The sequence below is a fragment of the Argiope bruennichi genome, chromosome 5 (genome assembly GCF_947563725.1).
Source record: "Argiope bruennichi chromosome 5, qqArgBrue1.1, whole genome shotgun sequence".
NCBI lineage: Eukaryota > Metazoa > Arthropoda > Arachnida > Araneae > Araneidae > Argiope > Argiope bruennichi.
The window spans coordinates 115326879-115347739 of NC_079155.1; the positions used below are offsets into that span (position 1 = coordinate 115326879).

Sequence of the window (20861 nt, forward strand, 5' to 3'; positions counted from 1 at the left end):
GCCCCACAGGTTGAGAATCGCTGACATACGCAGTAAAAAAGAAAAATTCAAGAGTGCCAAAACGGTAATTTATAGCCAAGCATGGAATGCCTGAATCTATCTTATGAAGTTATGGCTAACATAAATCAGTCCTTTTCTGCGCATGCGTTGCCCACTTATAACTGGCCGAGTTTAAACCCGGCATTATTGAAAGTACTTTCAGCACAGAAATCTTTCTGTTTCTAAATCCAAGTGCGATTCTTTATTGTCGCTGAAATAGTTACTGAAAGAAAAAAAAAGAAAAAGAAAAAAATCACAATATATGATAAATTCGTTTTTATTACTAGTGAAATGATGTCTTTTCAATGAAAGCTTTGTTATATGTAAAAATGCACGTTAACTTTCTAAAGCAAGAGCATTTCAAAATACTTCTTCAAATATTCTTTTTCTTGAGGCTTAAATCGTAGAAATGGGAACTTCTTTGTCGGCGATGAATTCTTACAAATGGAAGTAACAAAATAAAAATGTCTTCTACACTCGGAAAATTCTTTTTGCTTGCTTCATCCAAATAAGTAAAAGCTCCAAGGCCAGCTAAGTTCGAAGCCTTTTGAAATTAAAAAAAAAGTAACACTGTTTATTTTTGGCAACGACATTTTTCTTGGTTATATAAGCAATGCATTCCTCCCTAATGTTCAGAGGCCTGTTCAGCATCAGATGTGCTAAAAAGTAATATGAAAGTTACAAACAATCACTTCTTTTGAAGTGCCTCGTCTAATATATAGCACAAAAAGTTTACAGAAAGTAATATTAAAATTCTTTTTAAAGGAATAGAGTCCAGCTATAAACAGAACAGCACAGATTTCACTTAGTACATCTTCAACACCACACCAACAATATTTAATTGTTACTTCTCACAGGCACTTTCTTATGCAAGCGGATCTATTCTATTTCGTCATTTTTGACCATATTATATTTCATAGATTCCAAATTATACCTAGTATGGACATTATATGAATGCTGAGGAACTAACAGAATACAAACTAGGTACATAAACGAAATTTTGTCTTGTTCTTGCAACACAGCAGACAAAAGTTGGTTAATGTGAAATATTAAAATGGAATGACAAATCTAAAAACGGTAGTTTGATATGACTTAAAGAAATACTTGTAGTAAAAGGTAAATAAAAAAAATCATCATTAGCTATTTGATCTGTTTCTAAAATGTTTTACGAATTTGTGCTTCGTTTTACATTTTAGAGAAGTTTGCAAACTGAGCTATTCGATATTCACTTCTAGTAAATTATTTTATTTGATTACATTTTTCTATTTTTCAAAAATATTTATAAACTGAACTATATGATTTTATTCTTCTATCTCAGGTAGTTATTACATAGACCCTCTTAAAATAAATTTTTACCTACTACTTCCATTTTCATTCAAAATATAATTCTTAAACAAACGAAGCTGTAAGAACATTTGCTAAAGAAAACGATGATGAACTGGTAGAACTAAAAAAAGTTGCTAACAAGTTCCTTCCACATATTTCACTTTTTTGTATCGGGGGACGTAGAAAAATCAGCATCGCACTTAAGCTTTCACAAACTTTAAATCCCAGATTTGTATTTCGTCGTTAGAACTTTATTTGCATGCCAAAAAATCATTTTCAACTCAATCACAATTTCATTAAAATACTAGAATTGCTCATGCGTTTGTTCGACCAGGCACTGAAGCTATATAAAATTCTCATCAAGTTTTAAACATTCTCAGATAGAATATATTTAGAGAAATTGCAACAGGACATTTTCAGCAAAAAAGAGAAACAGATCTATTAGAATAATCATTTCATGTAAAGCACCAATATATATTCGGAAGAATTTATGCACAAGTTGCCATCCACTTTTCAAGAAATCAAGACCATAAAAATTCTCAGTTTCAGCAGTTTAAAACGCCGACGAGTACCACACAACAGATACCACAAAGAGATATCAAGCGCCAGTGAAACAATTATTCAAATCAAAGCTGATGACAGCAAAGTCAATCATATCCATACTGAATGATGCAGTGCCAGCACACACGATTCGAGTATCTGCCACGAACAGATGAGTTGTGGTCGGTGGGACAGAAGAGGATTCCAGCCTCCTCAGAAAAGATACAAGACAAAAGCACCCATCGCTAGCATTCCAAGGAGGTTGAGTCCGTGGCAATGCTGTGATCGGTGGGTCTATCAGAACTTATGGGGGAGCCAGTTTCCAGAGCACTCAGTCTTCTTCGAATGCGGGACACAAAAGTAGAATCAGCAGGTGTTTCTGCCTTATCATCTGCTCTTTCGGAGTCACTCGATAATATTTGCCCTCTGCCAGACTCGTTTTCGAACGAAGAAAGCACGCACACCCAATTCTCTCGGGGCTGGTCCTTCCGGAGTTCAGGGACATTGAGATTGGAGCCAAACGAGGACCTGGGAGGCACTGGACTCAAGTTGGCTACGGACACCTTGCTATCTGTTTCGTCAGGAGATGCTTGCCGGATGTTGATGTTAGGGCTGGGTGACAGGTCAGTAGGAGGACCAGACGAGTCAAGTGAGAAGCGATTGAATACACAATCGGTGGTGTTCCGATAAATTTGGAAGTTCAAAGACCCTCTACGGAAACCTGTAAAGAAATATAGCTACAATTTTTATCATGTTTTGAAGAATTATTTAGCAGATAACAAGTGATTAAATAAATGCAAAAATATCAAGAATTGTGTTCTGAATAATGTTTATGTATTCAATATTTTGTATTGGAAATAATTATGACCAACGACGATATAATAGTGAAATGTTTGACTTGGTGTATCGGTAAGTGACTAAAGAACGAGAATAGATAATGGATAAATGACAATATCACACACACACACACACACACACACACACACACACACACACACACACACACACACACACACACACACACACACACACACACACACACACACACACACACACACACACACACACACCTCTATTATTAGTATAGATATTAGCGTCTTGTTAAATATGTTCTTTCTCTCTATCTAAATGCATATTAAGAAGAAGGCGATTCCTGCGATTACCTTTGAGGATGTAATATTTCAAATCTTATTGCAGCTTATTTATCATAATTTACATATTTATTTTTATATACTTAGTGTTGTAAGTTATATTTTTACTTGTTGCTTATAGAAGTTCATTAGCGCTTTTTAGTGATTAGCATAGCAATGGAATTTTGAAGTGATGGTTTTCCTGTTTTACATGTTTGTCCAAAGATTCAGAGAAAGAATAACATAACGAAAGAGAAGAAGATGGAATAATTATTAGAAGATCTGAATTAGAAGCAGAAAATGAGAGCAATTACTGTTTTTAGAATGTTCTTTTCGGTAGGATTTCTTACTTCTTTCCTCCACACTGTTGAAGGGAAAAACGAAGTTGGGCGGTAGGGAAGCCATCTTGACCAAGGGCTTGTGCGGCAAGCTCTTGGAGCGGACGACACTCTTCACCTTCGAATCCTCAACCTCCTGGAAGGAAGAGCCGTTTTATACAAAAACAAACTCAGAGTATTGTATCTATATCTGAAAAGTATGCAAATTCTCATACAGTTTTTGAGCTACAATTTAAGTCAATCACTAGGATTACTTTATACGTTGAAATGCTAAGATATAAGATAACATTGACAGCATGTGTCAATATACCAATATCTCAATGCAATAAAATATATAAATTAATATTTTAATACATTCATTTTATACATTTTTATTCAATTCGTCTATCTATGTGTTTATAAAGATATATTTTGTAAAATTTTTCAAAGGCTTCCTGATATGCCAGACTTCTGAAATTCTGTATGTTTATGTATTCTGGATGTCAATACGCTATTATAATATTTTCAGAATATAATAAAAATTAACTTTTTGAATTCAATTAAATTTTTTTCCACATTAGTGCCGGAATCTTATAGCATATTTAGGGAAAATTCTTTTTAAAAAATCCATAATATTGCTCATAACGAATCGTTAGTTAAAGATAAATATATATATATATATATATATATATAGAATAAACTGAAAAAATGAAATTCTACTTTTAAATACACCAATATAATTATCCCCAAGCTGTTTTGATTAATTTCTTTAGTATTCCATGTTAAGCATATTAGAGATCTAAATTTCTATTTCCCATCTACTTTTAAGAATTTCCTGCTAAGGAATCTGCAGTAGCAATGCAAATAAAGATAATTTCTAAGGCGTAGATTCTTTTAAGACTGAGTGATTTTTGCTACATAATGCTATGAGACATAGCCCTCACTAAATGAAGAAGCAACTAAACACTAGTTACTCATAACACGTTTTTTGTTCCTTTGTATTACTTTATTCGGTTAAAAAAAACAGATTTTGGACATTTTTCATCCAAGAAATTGCATTTCATTGCAACAGAAGCATTTGGATTTTTTTTTTAAAATTTAGAAATCAAAATTACAAGAAGTATTTCTAGGGACCTGCTGCTCGTAAAACCGGATGACAAATTTAGGAGAAGAGGAGGAAGGTCCAAGATTGACCAACTGTGGCTTAGGGCCAACCACTTCGAAGAGGATGCCAGTTCGGAAAAAATGTCAGTAATATGGATGGATTATGTTAAAGACAGCAGTCAACCTCAGCAAATCCTGTCGATACTGCCTCGTTCAGTGGTGGCGGGATGGTCGGCTGTATACAAGAAGAAGTGTTTCCAGAATTTTCAAGAACTTTGCCTTTGATTTAATTTGCCAAAAGTTTATACTTCTGGTGGAAGTAATACGAATAATTCAAATTCACCTATCAGAGCAAGATTTATCCCTGGGTTTGATTCACTCACCGGGGGTGCCTCAGCCCTCCTCCTCTCATCCGCAAACTCTCTCTCGAGTTCTGCATCCATCTCGATATCATCGTCCATTTGTTTGTGGGACTCTTCCAAATGCTTCATGAGTACGGCCACTACCACATTGACGAGCACAAACTGGGCCATGAGCACGAACACGACGAAGTAGAGGGGTGCGATGAGGGGTGAAACACAGCAGTTGCGGATGCAATCACTCGAATAATCACAGTTGTCCCGTAGGGTGTCCTGCAGGAGAAAATCGCTGTTAAGATTTTCGGTAATATAACATAACATTTCCTTATCCTATTATGAAATGACTAAGTTTAACACATTCATTGCCATGAATCATGCGTGTGATTCGAACCACTATATAATAAGATGATTATTTCTTTACTATCTCTGGTTTGAAGTGAAGAAGAGACTATCTAATTAAATTGTAGCTGCAAATCACATACGATTCACGCGGCGAACAATGAGATAAAAATTTCTAATATTTTGTACTTGTATATTACATAACTCTTTGTTTAATAATGGAAGGATATAATTAATTAATTGTAAAATTATGATATATTATTGTTTTAACCCTCAAGCATACTCAGATGTATACTCAAATTTTGTGACAAATGGAAAAAAGTCGAGACCTTCATAATGCCATTCCAGTTGTCCCCCGTTGCCACTCGAAACAGGGTGAGGAAGGCCATTCCAAAATCCTTGAAATGGGCGTGTTCTCCTAGACCTTCACAAGGGAGGTCCTCAGTGCACTCTGAAAAAAGGGAAGAGAATCATCGTCATTTATTAAAAGATGTAACCCAAACCTAGTAAATTAAAATACAATATCTCGCATGTAAATAAAAATACAGTATATGCCAAAATATAAGTACTGAAACTCGAGCTTCTCGAACACGTGGTTGCGTTTGTCGACGAGGTATAGCTCCAGCTACACGTGTTCGCAATAGTGAAAAGGAAGTTGTGTTGAATAGTTATTGCTGAAAATGGGTCTCTCGACGGAGGAAAAAGCATTTATAGTTGAACATTATTTCCGCTCATACGGAAGCGTTCGTGAAGGTGGACCGACTTTGAAAAAGGTGGCAGAACAATTCCAATAGAAGTTTAATAAGACAGTTTAATAAGTGATCGAGCCATTTCTTCAGGTTTTGAGAAGGTTCTGTCATGCAAGGAACATTCAGTAATTAGACAGTGGTATCAACAGGACGAGACGACCAGCCATACCATTCGAAAATCTCTAACCATGCTTCTGTGAAACTTTCCGGGACGAATCATTTCATGTAGTACTGACTTCCTATTCCCCCGATCTCACACCATCTAATGCCTACTTGTGGGGAGTGTTAAAGCAGAGTGTGTTCAACTGTGAAGATCCACCAAGAACTGTGCCTGCATTACGTGAGAAAATCATCTTTTTTTGCCGGAGTCCGCAGCAACCGTTATTTCAAGATATGTTTGAGAATCTGAGTGAACGATATGAAAACTGTCTACAGCGAGGCGATGCACACTTTGAACCCTTACATTACGCATACCGTGGTAAATCAACTAATAGTGGGTATGTATGTATGTTAATTTCTTTTGAGGAAAAATAAACACACAGATAACAATAATGTAATTTTGTTCATGTTTCCATTTCAGTGCTGCATATTTTGGCGCATACTGTATATATGTCTAATTGTGCTTCGAAAGGAAAAGACAACTTTGGTTGAAATGGCATGATAACTAAAAACGCATTGAAGCATTGTTTATATCTTTTTTATGAAGATAAACCTCACCTAGTCTTCCGAAAAGCTCAACCCCCAGGGCTGCGAAGATGAAGAAGAGCAAGAAAAACAGCAGCCCCAAGTTGCCGACCTGAGGCAGGGCTTGCATCACAGTGTCGAGGAGGGCACGGATGCCCTTGGCCATCTTCAGAAGCTTCAACACTAAGTGGGGAAAAGTTTTCTGTTAGCATAAATACAAAATATATCAAAGGGTACTAACGTACTATGTGATGAATTATTAAACACCATTTAATGTTTTTTGTTTAAACTATTACATGCTATTAAATTAATTACACATTGAAGTAAAATAACAACTTAGAAATACTTCAAGTACAAAAAATATTTATAAGAAATGAATTATTTCTTTAAAGAATTAATTAAAATTATTTATTCATTATTATTATTATTTTTTTTTTGCATTCAGATCAAGTTGACATTTATGCCTTTTCTGGCCCAAATTAAACGTGGAAGTATACAGAACAATGCGTTCAATATACAAACAATTCATTCAGAACTTTCTCTGAATGAATTTGTTTATTTGTCTGTCTGTCCGAGTGCGAGTGAATGTATATTAAATATTATTTAATATGGAAAGAAATGCCTATCCTAGAATGTCTGTCCGAATGAACCGCACATTAAATTTTACCTGGTATAATTTAACATAAGGTTTTATAAATTTAATATACAGTTTTATCTAAAATATAGATCCGTATGAAGTTTCAAACCAAATCCGTGAAGGAGTTAAACGTCTATTAATCAGTACGTATGCTTACATATAGTAGCGATAACTGAAAAACGAAGCGGTTGAGATTTATATGTGAGTTTAGTACTAAAATTGTAGATCTGTATATCGTAGTACTAAACTATATATCAATGACATGATATTGTGCTCTGACACTAAAATTGTAGATATGGTTTCAGTTGGTTGAGAAAAAGGCATCCATACTAGGTTTTCTTCATTATAATAATAAGCACAAAACGCCAATAAAGATAAAAATAGAAAAAAAAAATAATTGAAAATAAATGACCAAGGATTTGTGGCCTTTCCCAAAGTTACTAATTTTTATGCATTAAGAAGGGATGACAGCCCTTTTATTAGACAATAAATGAAATATTTTCGAATAGACCACTCCCACTGGTTTTGTATGGTTACTCGTGAATTATTTGATAAATTGACTAAAAAATTCTGGGGTGATAAAAATATTTTAAATACATGAAATCATAATACAGCTGCCAACCTTTATAATCTATTCTGTATATAAATTGAAAAAATGAATCAAAATGAGGTATGATGTAAATTGTCATGTGTAATTAATTTACTCTTTCGCTTCGTGGAACTTAGTACCATAGATGTTATGGTGACGAGGCGTCGATAATCTGAACTAATTGACTGATAGAATCAGGATGGGGCATTGATTATCCAATTCTGACCACATCATCTGATTCAATCAATTTTAAAGCTATCGTATTATTAGTGTCTTAATACGACTAATGTATTTACACGCCTCTCCTTTATGGAACTTAGCACTATAGATGTTATGGTGACGAGGCGTTGATAATCTGAACTAATTGACTGCTAGAATCAGGATGGGGCATTGATTATACGTTTCTGACCATATCATCTGATTCCATCAATTTTAAAATTATCATTGTATCATTAGTTCTTAATACGACTAATATTTTGCACGCCTTCGCTTTCATTTATGAATTCTGACACTCATTAACATTCCAGTTATGTGTCGCTGCTTTGATGTCTCTTTGCTTCATATCAGTCAGAACTGAACGCATAACTCACCTCTTGCAATCCTCAGTACTCTGAAAACTCGGATGATGGTTGGATTGATGGGAATCAGATCGGATTCCATCTTCTCCAACACGATGCCTGCGATGGATAGTCCCACAATTACAATATCTAGTTGGTTCCACCTGATTGAAAAAGCAAAATAAAACATTACTATGACTTGATATTGGGTTGGATTTTATCTTGACAATATTTGTTGTTGCTTATGGTACTTGTCATAGCCGTGCTCGCTGACAAAGTCAGCGATTTTAAGTCGAGTATTAGCGTCTCTTGTTTCAGTAGTGCCATCTAGGCGCTACTGATAATTCACAGCTACTTATAAGTCACTTACAGTCCTTAACTACTTATAAGTCACAGCCCTTTTCACGGGGCGGACTTCATTCATATATTTCATTCACTCATCCACAAATCGTAATTTAGACACGAGTCAGAGAATGATCACATCTGATCCAGTAATCTCAATGATTTTGTCTAGACTTGGAGGACTTTGTGACTACGACAGATTTATACGTGAACCAACCACTATGTACATTGAGAGTCTTCGGTCGACAGGTTCGAACTCACAACCCAAGGAATGTGAATCCATCGCCCTACCAACCAGGCTATCCCGGTAACATCAAATTGGTAAAGCTCTTCATTGATGTAGCTCTTCATGAGTACGAAAAACAGATATTTGGCAAAACTTCAGATTTAGGTATTTACACTTGCTTTAAAAGAATGTCTTTTCAAAATCAGGGATTGGAAAACAAAAATACTAAACTCAATCGATCTTTCCATTTTTTTCCCGATTTTTTTTTATTATAAGTAATATGTAAATGAAGGAAAACTAATAAGTGACATGATTTGTATTTGAAAATATCCATTATGGAGAAAGCAAATATTATTGAGAAAGCAAAGATATGAAATTCCAGGATAGCAAAGACAATTTCATCCATGTTTTTTTAGCTTAATTAAACTAAATCGTTACAATTTTCTTGGTCACTCGAATGTGATATTAAGACTAGTATAAGAACAAGCATGTGAACTTGATTTATTTGCTCTAGTTTAACAATGCTGTTGACTAGACATTGAGAGAAGATTATAAATTAAAATATCTCACTAAATTCGTTATATTGTAGTTGAAAATAGAGAAAAGAAACATTTAATTTAAATGCTGATAAAATTAGTATAAGAAAATGTGGTTTGAATATATTAATATGTTTAATTTGAATTATTAATATGTTTGTGAAATTATTAAATAAGACAATTATTAAAAAAGGCAATTTCAACTTGTCCAGAAACTGTAACACTATCTCCATAATTTGAAACTTAAAATAATAACGATTATAGATTAAAGCCATCGAAGTATATTAAATCTTTTGGCGTATTCTACTAAGGTACAGTACACAAGGTATTTGTATTTTTGTACCATTTGTTAAGGTATTTGTTAATAACATCAAATGCAATTAAAATGTTTGAACGAAAATAATATGCAGATTCCATTTCATGTCTTATCAAAAAACCGATTAAAAATTATCAAAATAATTTTTATGTTAAAGGGATATATGGGACTTTGAGAATCAAAATTAATTGAAAAATTTCCTGTGGAGCATTATACAAATTCCTTATTTAAATATTTGCAAGAAAATCATCTACGATAATATTATTCTGATTTAGGAATATTTAGTATCTAATTGTTCAAATTTTTTTAAAGATCAGAGAGAAACAAGACACTAGATTTAAAATTTGTAAGGCAAGTCTTACAAGTTGATTTCTTTGATGGAGAAAAAGAAAACTTCGATAGCTTAATGATGGGACTTTTATTAGCAGGATATAAGGCGAGAAAATTTTACCGCCTGAGGGGTGGATTTGACGTGACAAGGGACATCTTTTCATTTGATAGCAAGGGGTCTGTTTCTGGAAAATGGATTAGTTACATATAATATTTTTCAACTTTGTTGGAGAGGAAAGATAATCTGAAAACAAAATAATGGGCTCATCGCCACCTGTTGATGCACTAAATTCTCACTCCATATTAATGATACCGGACATAACCAAATCAATAGAAGTAGAATCCTATAACATGTGAAGTGATCTAGTTAAATAAGTTTAAACAAAATGGAAGGCATTTATCCACAGTTTCAAAAACGTGATCCATTAGTAAAAATAAATAGCAAAATAAGTAAATAAATACATTCCTGCACTAATTCCACAAATAATATATTTTGTGTCTGGTTATGTTTAATTTTATAGCTATATTTGTTATTTATATCTACCATGCATACTTAATTCTTTTGCCTTAAAAATAAAAAGTTTAAAAAAAACTTTTGAAAATTTTTAAGGAAATTTATTGCAGTTTTTTGAAACCAGAATACAATACATTGCGTTTTAATTAATTTTAGTTATTTTAAATATATATTTATGAGATGAAAAATAAAAAAAATTATCAGACTAGTAAATTCCGACATTTCAATTCATTTACAAGCAAAATAATAAAAATATCTGCTAGACTGATTCTTCTTTTTATATATCGGATTTTATATGATTTTTTTTATTAAAAAGGATGCAAAAGGAAAAAAAAAGAACTAAAATAATTATAGTAAATTTTTTTTATTTGAAAATTTGTTAATCATAAAAATATTTAAATTATTTTGTTATTCATACGACAAAAAAAATTTCTGGTTCTGTTTGAAATTTTGATTCGTTTTAAAATTTCAAATATGTAATCATATTTCAAAATATAATAAGGAAATTTTACCTGTTCTTCAGATATTTGAGAAAACCCAGAGCAACCACTTTCATACAGGCTTCGATGATGAATACAGCAGTGAAGAAGTAGTTGAATACTTTCAAAGCATACTCTAGATTCTACAAAATTAAAAACGTTTATTAGATATTTATTTCATAGATGGAACGATCTTATGCTTGCGAAAATACAAGCCAATTGTTATTAACACTAAATTATAGCAATTTTGTAATGAAAATTATTATCTTTCCAAATCAAATCTATCTATCAAATCAAGCCAAAAGTGTATTTCGAGTTGTCTGTCTCTGTAGACGAAATAGTTCGAAATATTGCTTACTGCTCAAGACTAAATACCGTTTAAATAAGGAAAATCAGTGTTATTAAGGCTTCCGAGTTAAGTAGCTAATACATAATCGTAGCAGGAATCAGAAATTTACCTTCTTTATATCTCTTAGCTTGCCATTTTTTTTTTTTTCGTTTTCTCACTCCTGTTTGTTTTTATATTTTAAACAGTTAACTGCTTTTGAATAGTATACTGGTCATTAAAAATGTACAAAATTTTGCATTATGATGGGTTTATTCAATGCCAATTACATATTTATTTAGTAACTGTTTAATTATTTCATTTATAATTGTTTATTATTATAGCAGTTGTATTACTCTGTCTGCTCTTTTGGATAATAGATGGCGATATCTAATTAGGTACGCATCCCATAGTGCTCTGCGAATGTAATTAGTAACAGATGTGATGCTGTTCTGTTAAGGTGCTCGCTTTAATGTCTGTCGCGTTTTGTGTGAAATGGGACCATTGAAGAAATATTCCCAAAAACATGGGTCCTCTTGCTTCCACTGCACGGATCATAATGATCTTCATTCCATCACATTATATTTTTATAATATTTATAAAATATATATATGTTGAAGGCAATTTATATACGCATTTTCCGAAGAGGTCGAAACAGTTAACTGGCTAATAATTTAGCTTGAAACGACTTTGTGTTTATTAAGAGTTATTTAAACATTTTTGTTATTTTCTTGTCATAAATCATTTATTAACCCTACAGTGCATCGTGTAGCCATTTGGCTACAAATTTTGGTTTCCATTTATAAGCTTCGCATGACTGTTCCAAAGGGCAACAATGAGTGACTGGAAATCCTTTTTATAAATGATTTTTGATAAATATTTGTTGAAAAGACCAATACATGGAAATCGCTGTTATAGAATAAGATTTAATTAGAAGTTTGAAAAAATACCAAGATGGCTGTTGCAAGAATAGTTCTATCATTAAAAATAACTATTAAATATTTTATTTTCTTTGCATTGTAAACAATGTATTGATAAAAAAGGATTTTTATTTTTATTGCAGAATCATTATAATGTGATTTGCGTCACTGAGATATTCTTTATTTCCTAATATAGTCGTTGGCACATTAATTTATTTTTTAATTTCACGAAAAAAATAATTAGAAATTTTTTTAGTATTTTTCTTGAATTATATGCAGTTACCAAAACATAATTTTTATAAAAAAATAAAAATTCATGCATTCTAGAGTAAAAATAGCCATAGTATATACACAAAGAAAACTAAATATATTTAAACCTGCACTCCTGCAATAACAGAAAAGAGAATGAATTAAAAATCTGATGATTTAATAATGTTAAAATGCTATAAAAATTGTCTTTTGATTTCTTAGATAAGAATTTCGGTTAAATAGATATTAAACGATATCTTTCATATGCATACACTTTTCTGATGTCACTTAATTATAATTTTTTTTTATTTCTTATGTTTTAATTGTTTTCTCTTAATTTCATAGATGAATGTCAATTATCCTAACCTATAAATATATCATTTTTTTCTAACCAAATTCAGAAAATGTTATTTCTAAAGTTTTTAAGAATTCTTTTTGGTGATTGGCTATTCTCTAAAAAAACATTTATCAGTAAATATAATTACAATGATTTTTTTTCTATTTCTTTATGAGAAGATCACATTAATTTCTATTAATGTCTTTTCTCTTTAATTTTAATATCGAACAGTATTATCTTTAGATTTTCTTTGCACCATGAGTTCATTTACTGTACACACACTTTTTATGTTTGTCCGTATCCTTTAAGAATCAAGCTAGTTTATTGCCCAATTAGATTTTTGCTGCTACAACAAACCAATTTATGACCATGAACAAGTTTAAGAAATCTTGATGTACAATAATTGCCTAACGACAATAACAATAAAAAAATAACACTGAACATTTTTATCATGCATGTAACAACCCTGATAAACATAGCTTCACTTCAAAGGAATTTCTTTGAGAAAAAGTATGTTTTATGAGCAAGCACAGTAATTCTAAAAGGGGCACATCTTACTTTGGGCATCATATAGAATTCCATAGCCATGGTAACGACATTCAGGCCAATGACGGCGGCAATGACCAGGTCAAAGTACTTGCTAGTGATGATGTTGTGGATGAAAAGACGAGGCTTTGAGTAATTGATGTAATAAGGTGGCTCCCTCATCTCTGTAAAAAAAAAAAAGTTCACATTTAAAGAAGACGTAAAACAAAGAAAATTTTGAAATTTAAAAGGGGGTCCCCCTTCTTTCCCCCTTTCCATTAAAATATTAAAAAAACTGTATAGAAATTGAATACTTTACAAGTATTATGTGAACATTTTGAGAATGTATGATAAACGTATTTAGTTGCTAAATACCTCTTTGTGGCCTGAATGAATTTCATAATTGCGTAAGATTACTAAAATTGATTAAAATAGAATTTTTGCCTCTCGCTCTTAGTGACATTTTCTTCTCTCTTTTAAACTCGTATCAATCAATCTGATGGAATTTGAAAAGCTATTATCGAGGAATTTTTAATATTCTTTCTTGTTTTGAAGCCAGTTGCCATTTTTTATCGTTTATAAGATTTTTAGAAGCAGCTATTATCAATAAGAATTCAAAAGTGTTAAGAAAAAGTAACTGTGCTAAAATAGTAGGGAAGAAATTAATCAAGTCAGTTTTCAATTTCTAAAGATTGAGATTTCATTCAGAAAAACTATGTGAGAGTGTATTAGATTTACCACTTCTTTTCAAATATAATTTTAAAAATATATATTCGATTAGCAGATAAGAAAAGTTTTGATTTTATTTAGGGTTAAAACAATTGTTGCCATTTTGAATTTCAGTAAAAGAATGTTACGCAATTTCAGAAGAAGGATAAATAAAATGAAAGACTCTTTCATTGTTCAGCTAAACACGTTTCGCTGTACCGGTAGATTGAAAGAGAGTCTTTGTTTGATCATTGACTATGCTGTATATAAAAACCATTAACGCGTGCAGAGGAGAGATTGTATACAATATTTTTTTCAGTACTAATTGCCAAAAAAAGCTGCGATAACCTGCATTTCTTAAGATCCCAACTTACTTACTCCCAACTTAGAATACTCCGAACTTACCAATGCAGCATTTATAACTGAACTTTCGTAAATCAAAACTATTTTCAATAGTAAAAGACGAAGGACAAAAAAAAAAAAAAAAAAAAAAAAAAGAAAGGAATCGACATATTTTCTATTACATTAAAGAATTTTCATTGCAATGCGTTTTTGTTTAATATGAAATAATACATAACATTTTTACGCCAATTAATATTTTAATTTTAATTTTTCAACTGGAATTTAAAATCTACGCATCGAAAATGTTTACGCACATAGCACAGAAATCGGTGCTATTACTTAATATCGAATTGTAAACAAACCGTTGCACGAACGTTTTAGATTACTTCACTGAAAGTTTTTACAACTGCAATGAATTCAAAGCTTTGCTAATTAATGAAGATGAAAAATATTATTAGAAATGCTTCGGAGGGGGTTCAGTATATCATCAAGACTCCATTCAGTTAGAGAACAAAAAAGATGTAAAAGAAATAAAGAGTCAAATAAAAAGCTAAATCGAGCTCGAAAATTGGTTTAACCATCGTTAGACAGGAAATCGCTATGATCGTTAACTATGGAAATCGATGATTATATTTTATTAAACTATTATTTCATATCCTACCACTAAAAAAATTACCTCTTTATCAATAACAATATCATTTCTGTATAATTTATTCTTTAACTTTAATAAATTTTTAAAATTTAATTCACACTCTATGTTTCCAAGTTATGTAATTTTTTTTTTTTCATTTTCTGAGAAAACTCAAATTTATTCCTCAAAATATTTATTTCATCGCATGCTTTTGCTAATGTTAAAATTAAATTAAAAAATTGCTATATTTGAACTTTAACTCCAAAATTAAATTTTCACTTCTACTTTTATTTCGTAGTAAATGCGCTTTTTAATTTGTATCCCTAGCAATTCGCAACAGACTAGTTCCATTAAAATATGTTTTTCAGTCGTATCACATAACAAGAAACATTTTTTAAAGCGCTTCGTATTTATTTATTTAACAACCTAAAAAGTCAATCATTTGGGCGAACAAGCTGGTCTCCAAAGGTAGCTATTTTAGTGAATAGTGAAATATAATTTTCACAGATTGTTATTTTTTATACAGATATATATGCTTTACTACCTTACTTTGATATGGAAAATCAAGATTCCAACATCCAGGAAATTTCATAATACTCAAATTATTTCACGTTGCCAATGAAATGCAATTCATGAAAATGAATAAGATTCTGATATCTCAACTAAATAAATGCCTTTTATATGAAATCAAACTAGAAAATAATATTAAGGCAAATATGTAACGCAAGACATTTCTCTCTGTTTCAAGAAGTGCCTCATGAACAAAAGGTTTAAGTTACTTTACTTATGTTAACGTCCCGTTTTAAAGCAACACTATAGCTATTTTGGGACGGACCTCGTAATTTTGAAATGAGGTCAGATGACGAGGACGACATCAGAGAAGGCATTCATCCTTCCACAAGCTTCCTCACGGCACTAACGGGAGGACGTTTGGCCGGCCGGATTTAGCGTGGACCAGACCCACTTACACGATGATTCTTTGGTGGGATTGGGTCTCGAAGCTGAAACCTTGCAGTTCCGAAGCTGAGACCTTACTACCAGGCTACCACGGCCCCATAAACAAAAGGAGTACCAAAGTTGCTTACTTCTTCGCTTCTTGTCCATTTTCTTGGCCCTTTTGGCGGCCCTGCGCGCTTTTTCCTCTCTCTCTTGTTGCTCTCTGCATCGATGGAAGTTCTCAACCACCACTCCTACGAACATGTTGAGCACAAAGAAAGCCACCAGTAGTAAGAATGAGATGAAATACAGTAGCCTCCACTCGTTATAATTCTCAATGGGCTAAGAAAGAAATTCAAATTTTGCAAATCAATAACAGAATAGTATGTAATAATCATTTAATATTATAACAGAACTCCAGAAGACATCCAAATTTTATGTGGTTCATATAAATGCTCTTGATTTTACTATTTTATTTTCAGTTTAAAGCAAGAGTTGAGGTGACCTTGTAGCAAAATGTTTGCCTTCGGATGATGGCTATTTGGAGTCCGCTTTTACAAAGAACTTCACTATGTTGGGAGATTTAATGATGTTATACCTATATCTTTTATCTATTGTCTTTTCTGTTATTGGAAAGTTGAATGGACACGAAATAAGAGATAAAATGTCCTCATACTCATGAGGCCAGCACATACAGACAGTATGATAAATACAGATTTCACAACTCGTCATCCGATTACAATTCCCAATATGCGAAAAAAATATGTTTTTCAAAGTTTAGCAACATCTAAAACAAAAATCCTTTCATAATTTCAAAACAGGACACTAATGAAACTTACTGATGATCTTCAGTTTACAACAAAATGCATTTTTGAAGGACAACAAATGAATTTTTGAATGTCGATTTTCGATATCAGATGACTAAATATTTAATTTAATTATCAATTAATTATTGCAACATTTTATAAAGTTTGCATCAGCTGCTGACGCGGATGGCAAGCAAAATTTATAAAATTTGCTAGCCTGAAACTGAAAAATACTTTTATGAAGATAAACATATTATTAGTTCTTTTATTCTGATTTTGTAATAAAAAGTTATAAATGAATATGATTTATATGTACTATACCCAATAAAATGATTTAAACTGCTTGATTTATCATGGAATTATTTTTCTATGAGCAATTTTTTTACGAGTCCCCTGCAGTATGCTTTATATTATTGCAAGTATTAAATTCGTGTTGATGTATTAAGCAAATCATATGAATAGTCAGTTTCAACAATTTTTCCTTATACACTATATTAGGCGATGACTAGACAATCAAAAGTTAGAAAAATATTTTAAATCTATAAAAACAAGTTCAAATTCACTGGAGCAACATTATCGAAAGCTCTTGTAGAAGTTACCATTTGCCTAGCGAAACAAAAGAAGTTTATGACATCATGCACACGGAAATTTAAATAAAATAGCCTGAAGAGATGTTTTTCATGAATTGAAACTTCTGTTGTCATGTCCTTCGATCAATAACTTGGCAAGGACCTAACTCGAACAGAAACAATTTGAACCTTCAGCAAACAATGCCCTAGGCCCTGAACTTTTTAGTTTCATATCTAATATTTCCCGCTGCATATTCTTTAAAGGTTATTCTAAAGATTCTTGTTTTGTTTTGCTAGAAAAATTTTAAAAAAAGGAAAATGTTTTCTTTTAAAAATGATTTTAGTTTTAATCAAAAAAAGACTTTCAATTTTGATTTTGCAAATTCATTTAAAAGTTTTCTGTGTGCAAACCTGATATTTGACCCAAGCACGTTTTTTCTGCTAACCTCTCCCCTAAATACTAAGGGGACACATATGTATCGTTTTGCTATGTATTTTTTCTATTACTTTATCTAGTTTTAAGGAAATATGTATAATTTTACATCAAAATATATTGGAAGCATTATAAGAAATTTCATGTAATAGTCAGTGCTTCAGACCTTATTTGTCAGACTATTCATATACCTCAGTACACAGAGTGACTAACATTTTTAGTTAGATGGTTAAAAATATAATTTAAACGAAATGATGTTAAAAACGAAAAATAAAAAGACTTGGTACCCAAATCACGGCTAAATTTTACATTGAAGGTTATAGTAATAATTTTGATTGGATATCGTTTTCCATCACTTTTATATAGCAACATCAAAAATATTCTGATAATTTTGTTCACTTGTCTTTAAAACTGTTCTTTATGCTCTTGGTCTCACTGAATTTCGAGAAGATTTTGATCATATGTCTGAGGAAAATAAATTTATTTTTATACAAGAATATTATTTGATATGTGTCCTATTTACAAAAGCGATAAACGAAAATGGGTTTTATCTTCAAAATAACACTTCTTCTGAGAAATGGCAATGCCACTTCAACCTTTAAAAAGATGAGACAGACAGTTTTGTTTGGCGAATTAGCCATTAAAGATATCAAAAAGAATATACAACTTAAAAACGCGTTCTATTAAATATATTTCTATTCCATACATGCCTGTGGTTCTCAAGCTATACACCATCGGTTTCCTGCAGATTCAGGTCTTTTTCAGTGGGACTCCAAGATGTTTATAATCTTATTTATTTTTACTTTACTAAACAGATTTATACATTATTGCTTCACGAGTTTTGGAGTTGAAAGATTTGGGAATTTACACAATGAGACTTTGAAAAATATGTACTTAGCAATTATCTTAAGAACAAAAAAAATTTGGAAACCATTAGTACACGCAATTTTCAGTAATTAGTTGTTGACTATGTATAATAGGGCTCAGAACCTCTGGTTCTAAAAAATTTTTTACACACACCTGTTGATCAACACCCACGGCATCTAGTCCTGTATACATGATGTTAACCCAACCGTCTTTGGAAGACAATACAAACAGCGACATGAGAGCCTAAAAAAGAAAAAAAAAAGGAATGGATGAGTGAATAAGAAACAGAAATCATCATAATGATATTAAGCAAAAGACAGATAAAAAAATTTAAAATAAGAGGATTTCTTTTAATCTTTAAGAACTGCAAAATACAGCTCTACAATATGGACTGCCGGCAATCCGGAATTCACTGCTTTACCTTCCCGAGGTTGTCAAAATTGTATTTCCTGTTCTGCCACACATTCCTGGGATCTTGTAGGCATTCGAACTTGTTCCGCACTTTGGAAGCCGTGGGACCTTCACAATAGTACATACTTCCTTTGAAGAGCTGAAATAAAAATAGCTTAAGCATTCTTTGAGTATTATAAAATCAGTTTCGTAAATTAAACGAATGTTCTGCAAATGAGAAATAGAAAATTTTGTTTTCAAATGTGTTAACCTAATTAGTAACTAATAGAAAAATCTTATTTTCTAGTGTATTAAAAAGAAATGGTAACTAACAGAAACCTTTCCTTTCTAGTTTGTCAAAAAAATAAGTAATAGAAAATTTTTTTTTAGTGCGTTAAAAGAAATAGTAACTAATAGAAAATTTTGCTTTGTAATGTGTTAATAGAAAGAGTAACTAATAGAAAATTTTGTTTTCTACTGTGTTAAAAGAAAGAGTAACTAATAGAAAATTTTGCTTTGTAATGTGTTAATAGAAATAGTAACCAATAGAAAATTTTGCTTTGTAATGTGTTAATAGAAATAGTAACTAATAGAAAATTTTGTTTTCTACTGTGTTAAAAGAAATTGTAACTAATAGAAAATTTTGCTTTGTAATGTGTTAATAGAAAGAGTAACTAATAGAAAATTTTGTTTTCTACTGTGTTAAAAGAAAGAGTAACCAATAGAAAATTTTGCTTTGTAATGTGTTAATAGAAATAGTAACCAATAGAAAATTTTGCTTTGTAATGTGTTAATAGAAATAGTAACTAATAGAAAATTTTGTTTTCTACTGTGTTAAAAGAAATTGTAACTAATAGAAAATTTTGCTTTGTAATGTGTTAATAGAAAGAGTAACTAATAGAAAATTTTGTTTGTAATGTGTTTATAGAAAGAGTAACTAATGGAAAATTTTGCTTTGTAATGTGTTAATAGAAATAGTAACTAATAGAAAATTTTGTTTTCTACTGTGTTAAAAGAAATTGTAACTAATAGAAAATTTTGCTTTGTAATGTGTTAATAGAAAGAGTAACTAATAGAAAATTTTGTTTGTAATGTGTTTATAGAAAGAGTAACTAATGGAAAATTTTGCTTTGTAATGTGTTAATAGAAATAGTAACTAATAGAAAATTTTGTTTTCTACTGTGTTAAAAGAAATTGTAACTAATAGAAAATTTTGCTTTGTAATGTGTTAATAGAAAGAGTAACTAATAGAAAATTTTGTTTGTAATGTGTTTATAGAAAGAGTAACTAATGGAAAATTTTGCTTTGTAATGTGTTAATAGAAATAGTAACTAATAGAAAATTTTGTTTTCTACTGTGTTAAAAGAAATTGTAACTAATAGAAAATTTTGCTTTGTAATGTGTTAATAGAAATAGTAACCAATAGAAAATTTTGTTTTCTACTGTGTTAAAAGAAATTGTAGCAAATAGAAAATTTTATTTTCTAGTGTGTTGATAAAAATAATAACAAAATAAATGTAAATAGAAATAAAATACACACAGAATTTATTAATTTTGCACAATTTCTAGGATAATAAGATCTTAGAAAGTAAATAAATTTAATTGATCAAAGACCGTTAGGTTAACTATTCAGAAGATAGTAGTCTATTTTTTGACAAACGGTCATAATTTATTTCAAATAGCTATTGAATGTTAATAAATGGGACTTAT

At 31.2% G+C, this 20861-nt stretch overlaps 1 protein-coding gene across 3 annotated transcripts in view; it reads right to left on the reverse strand.

Moving 5' to 3' along the window:
* Positions 1 to 318: 318 nt before the first annotated feature.
* LOC129968689 (voltage-dependent T-type calcium channel subunit alpha-1G-like) overlaps positions 319 to 20861 on the reverse strand; it is a 126041-nt gene continuing 105498 nt past the window's right edge. For 2 of the 3 annotated variants that reach the window (XM_056082836.1, XM_056082834.1), the window contains 11 exons: positions 19183 to 19311; positions 18915 to 19004; positions 16236 to 16428; positions 13503 to 13654; positions 11147 to 11256; positions 8404 to 8534; positions 6621 to 6770; positions 5484 to 5605; positions 4840 to 5088; positions 3350 to 3509; positions 319 to 2626 (listed from right to left, as the gene is read on the reverse strand). In XM_056082836.1, the coding sequence (XP_055938811.1) occupies positions 2151 to 2626; positions 3350 to 3509; positions 4840 to 5088; positions 5484 to 5605; positions 6621 to 6770; positions 8404 to 8534; positions 11147 to 11256; positions 13503 to 13654; positions 16236 to 16428; positions 18915 to 19004; positions 19183 to 19311 (1962 nt within the window). In that variant the 3' untranslated portion in view covers positions 319 to 2150. The remainder of the gene's footprint in view (positions 2627 to 3349; positions 3510 to 4839; positions 5089 to 5483; positions 5606 to 6620; positions 6771 to 8403; positions 8535 to 11146; positions 11257 to 13502; positions 13655 to 16235; positions 16429 to 18914; positions 19005 to 19182; positions 19312 to 20861) is intronic. The other variant, XM_056082835.1, reaches the window with a different exon arrangement.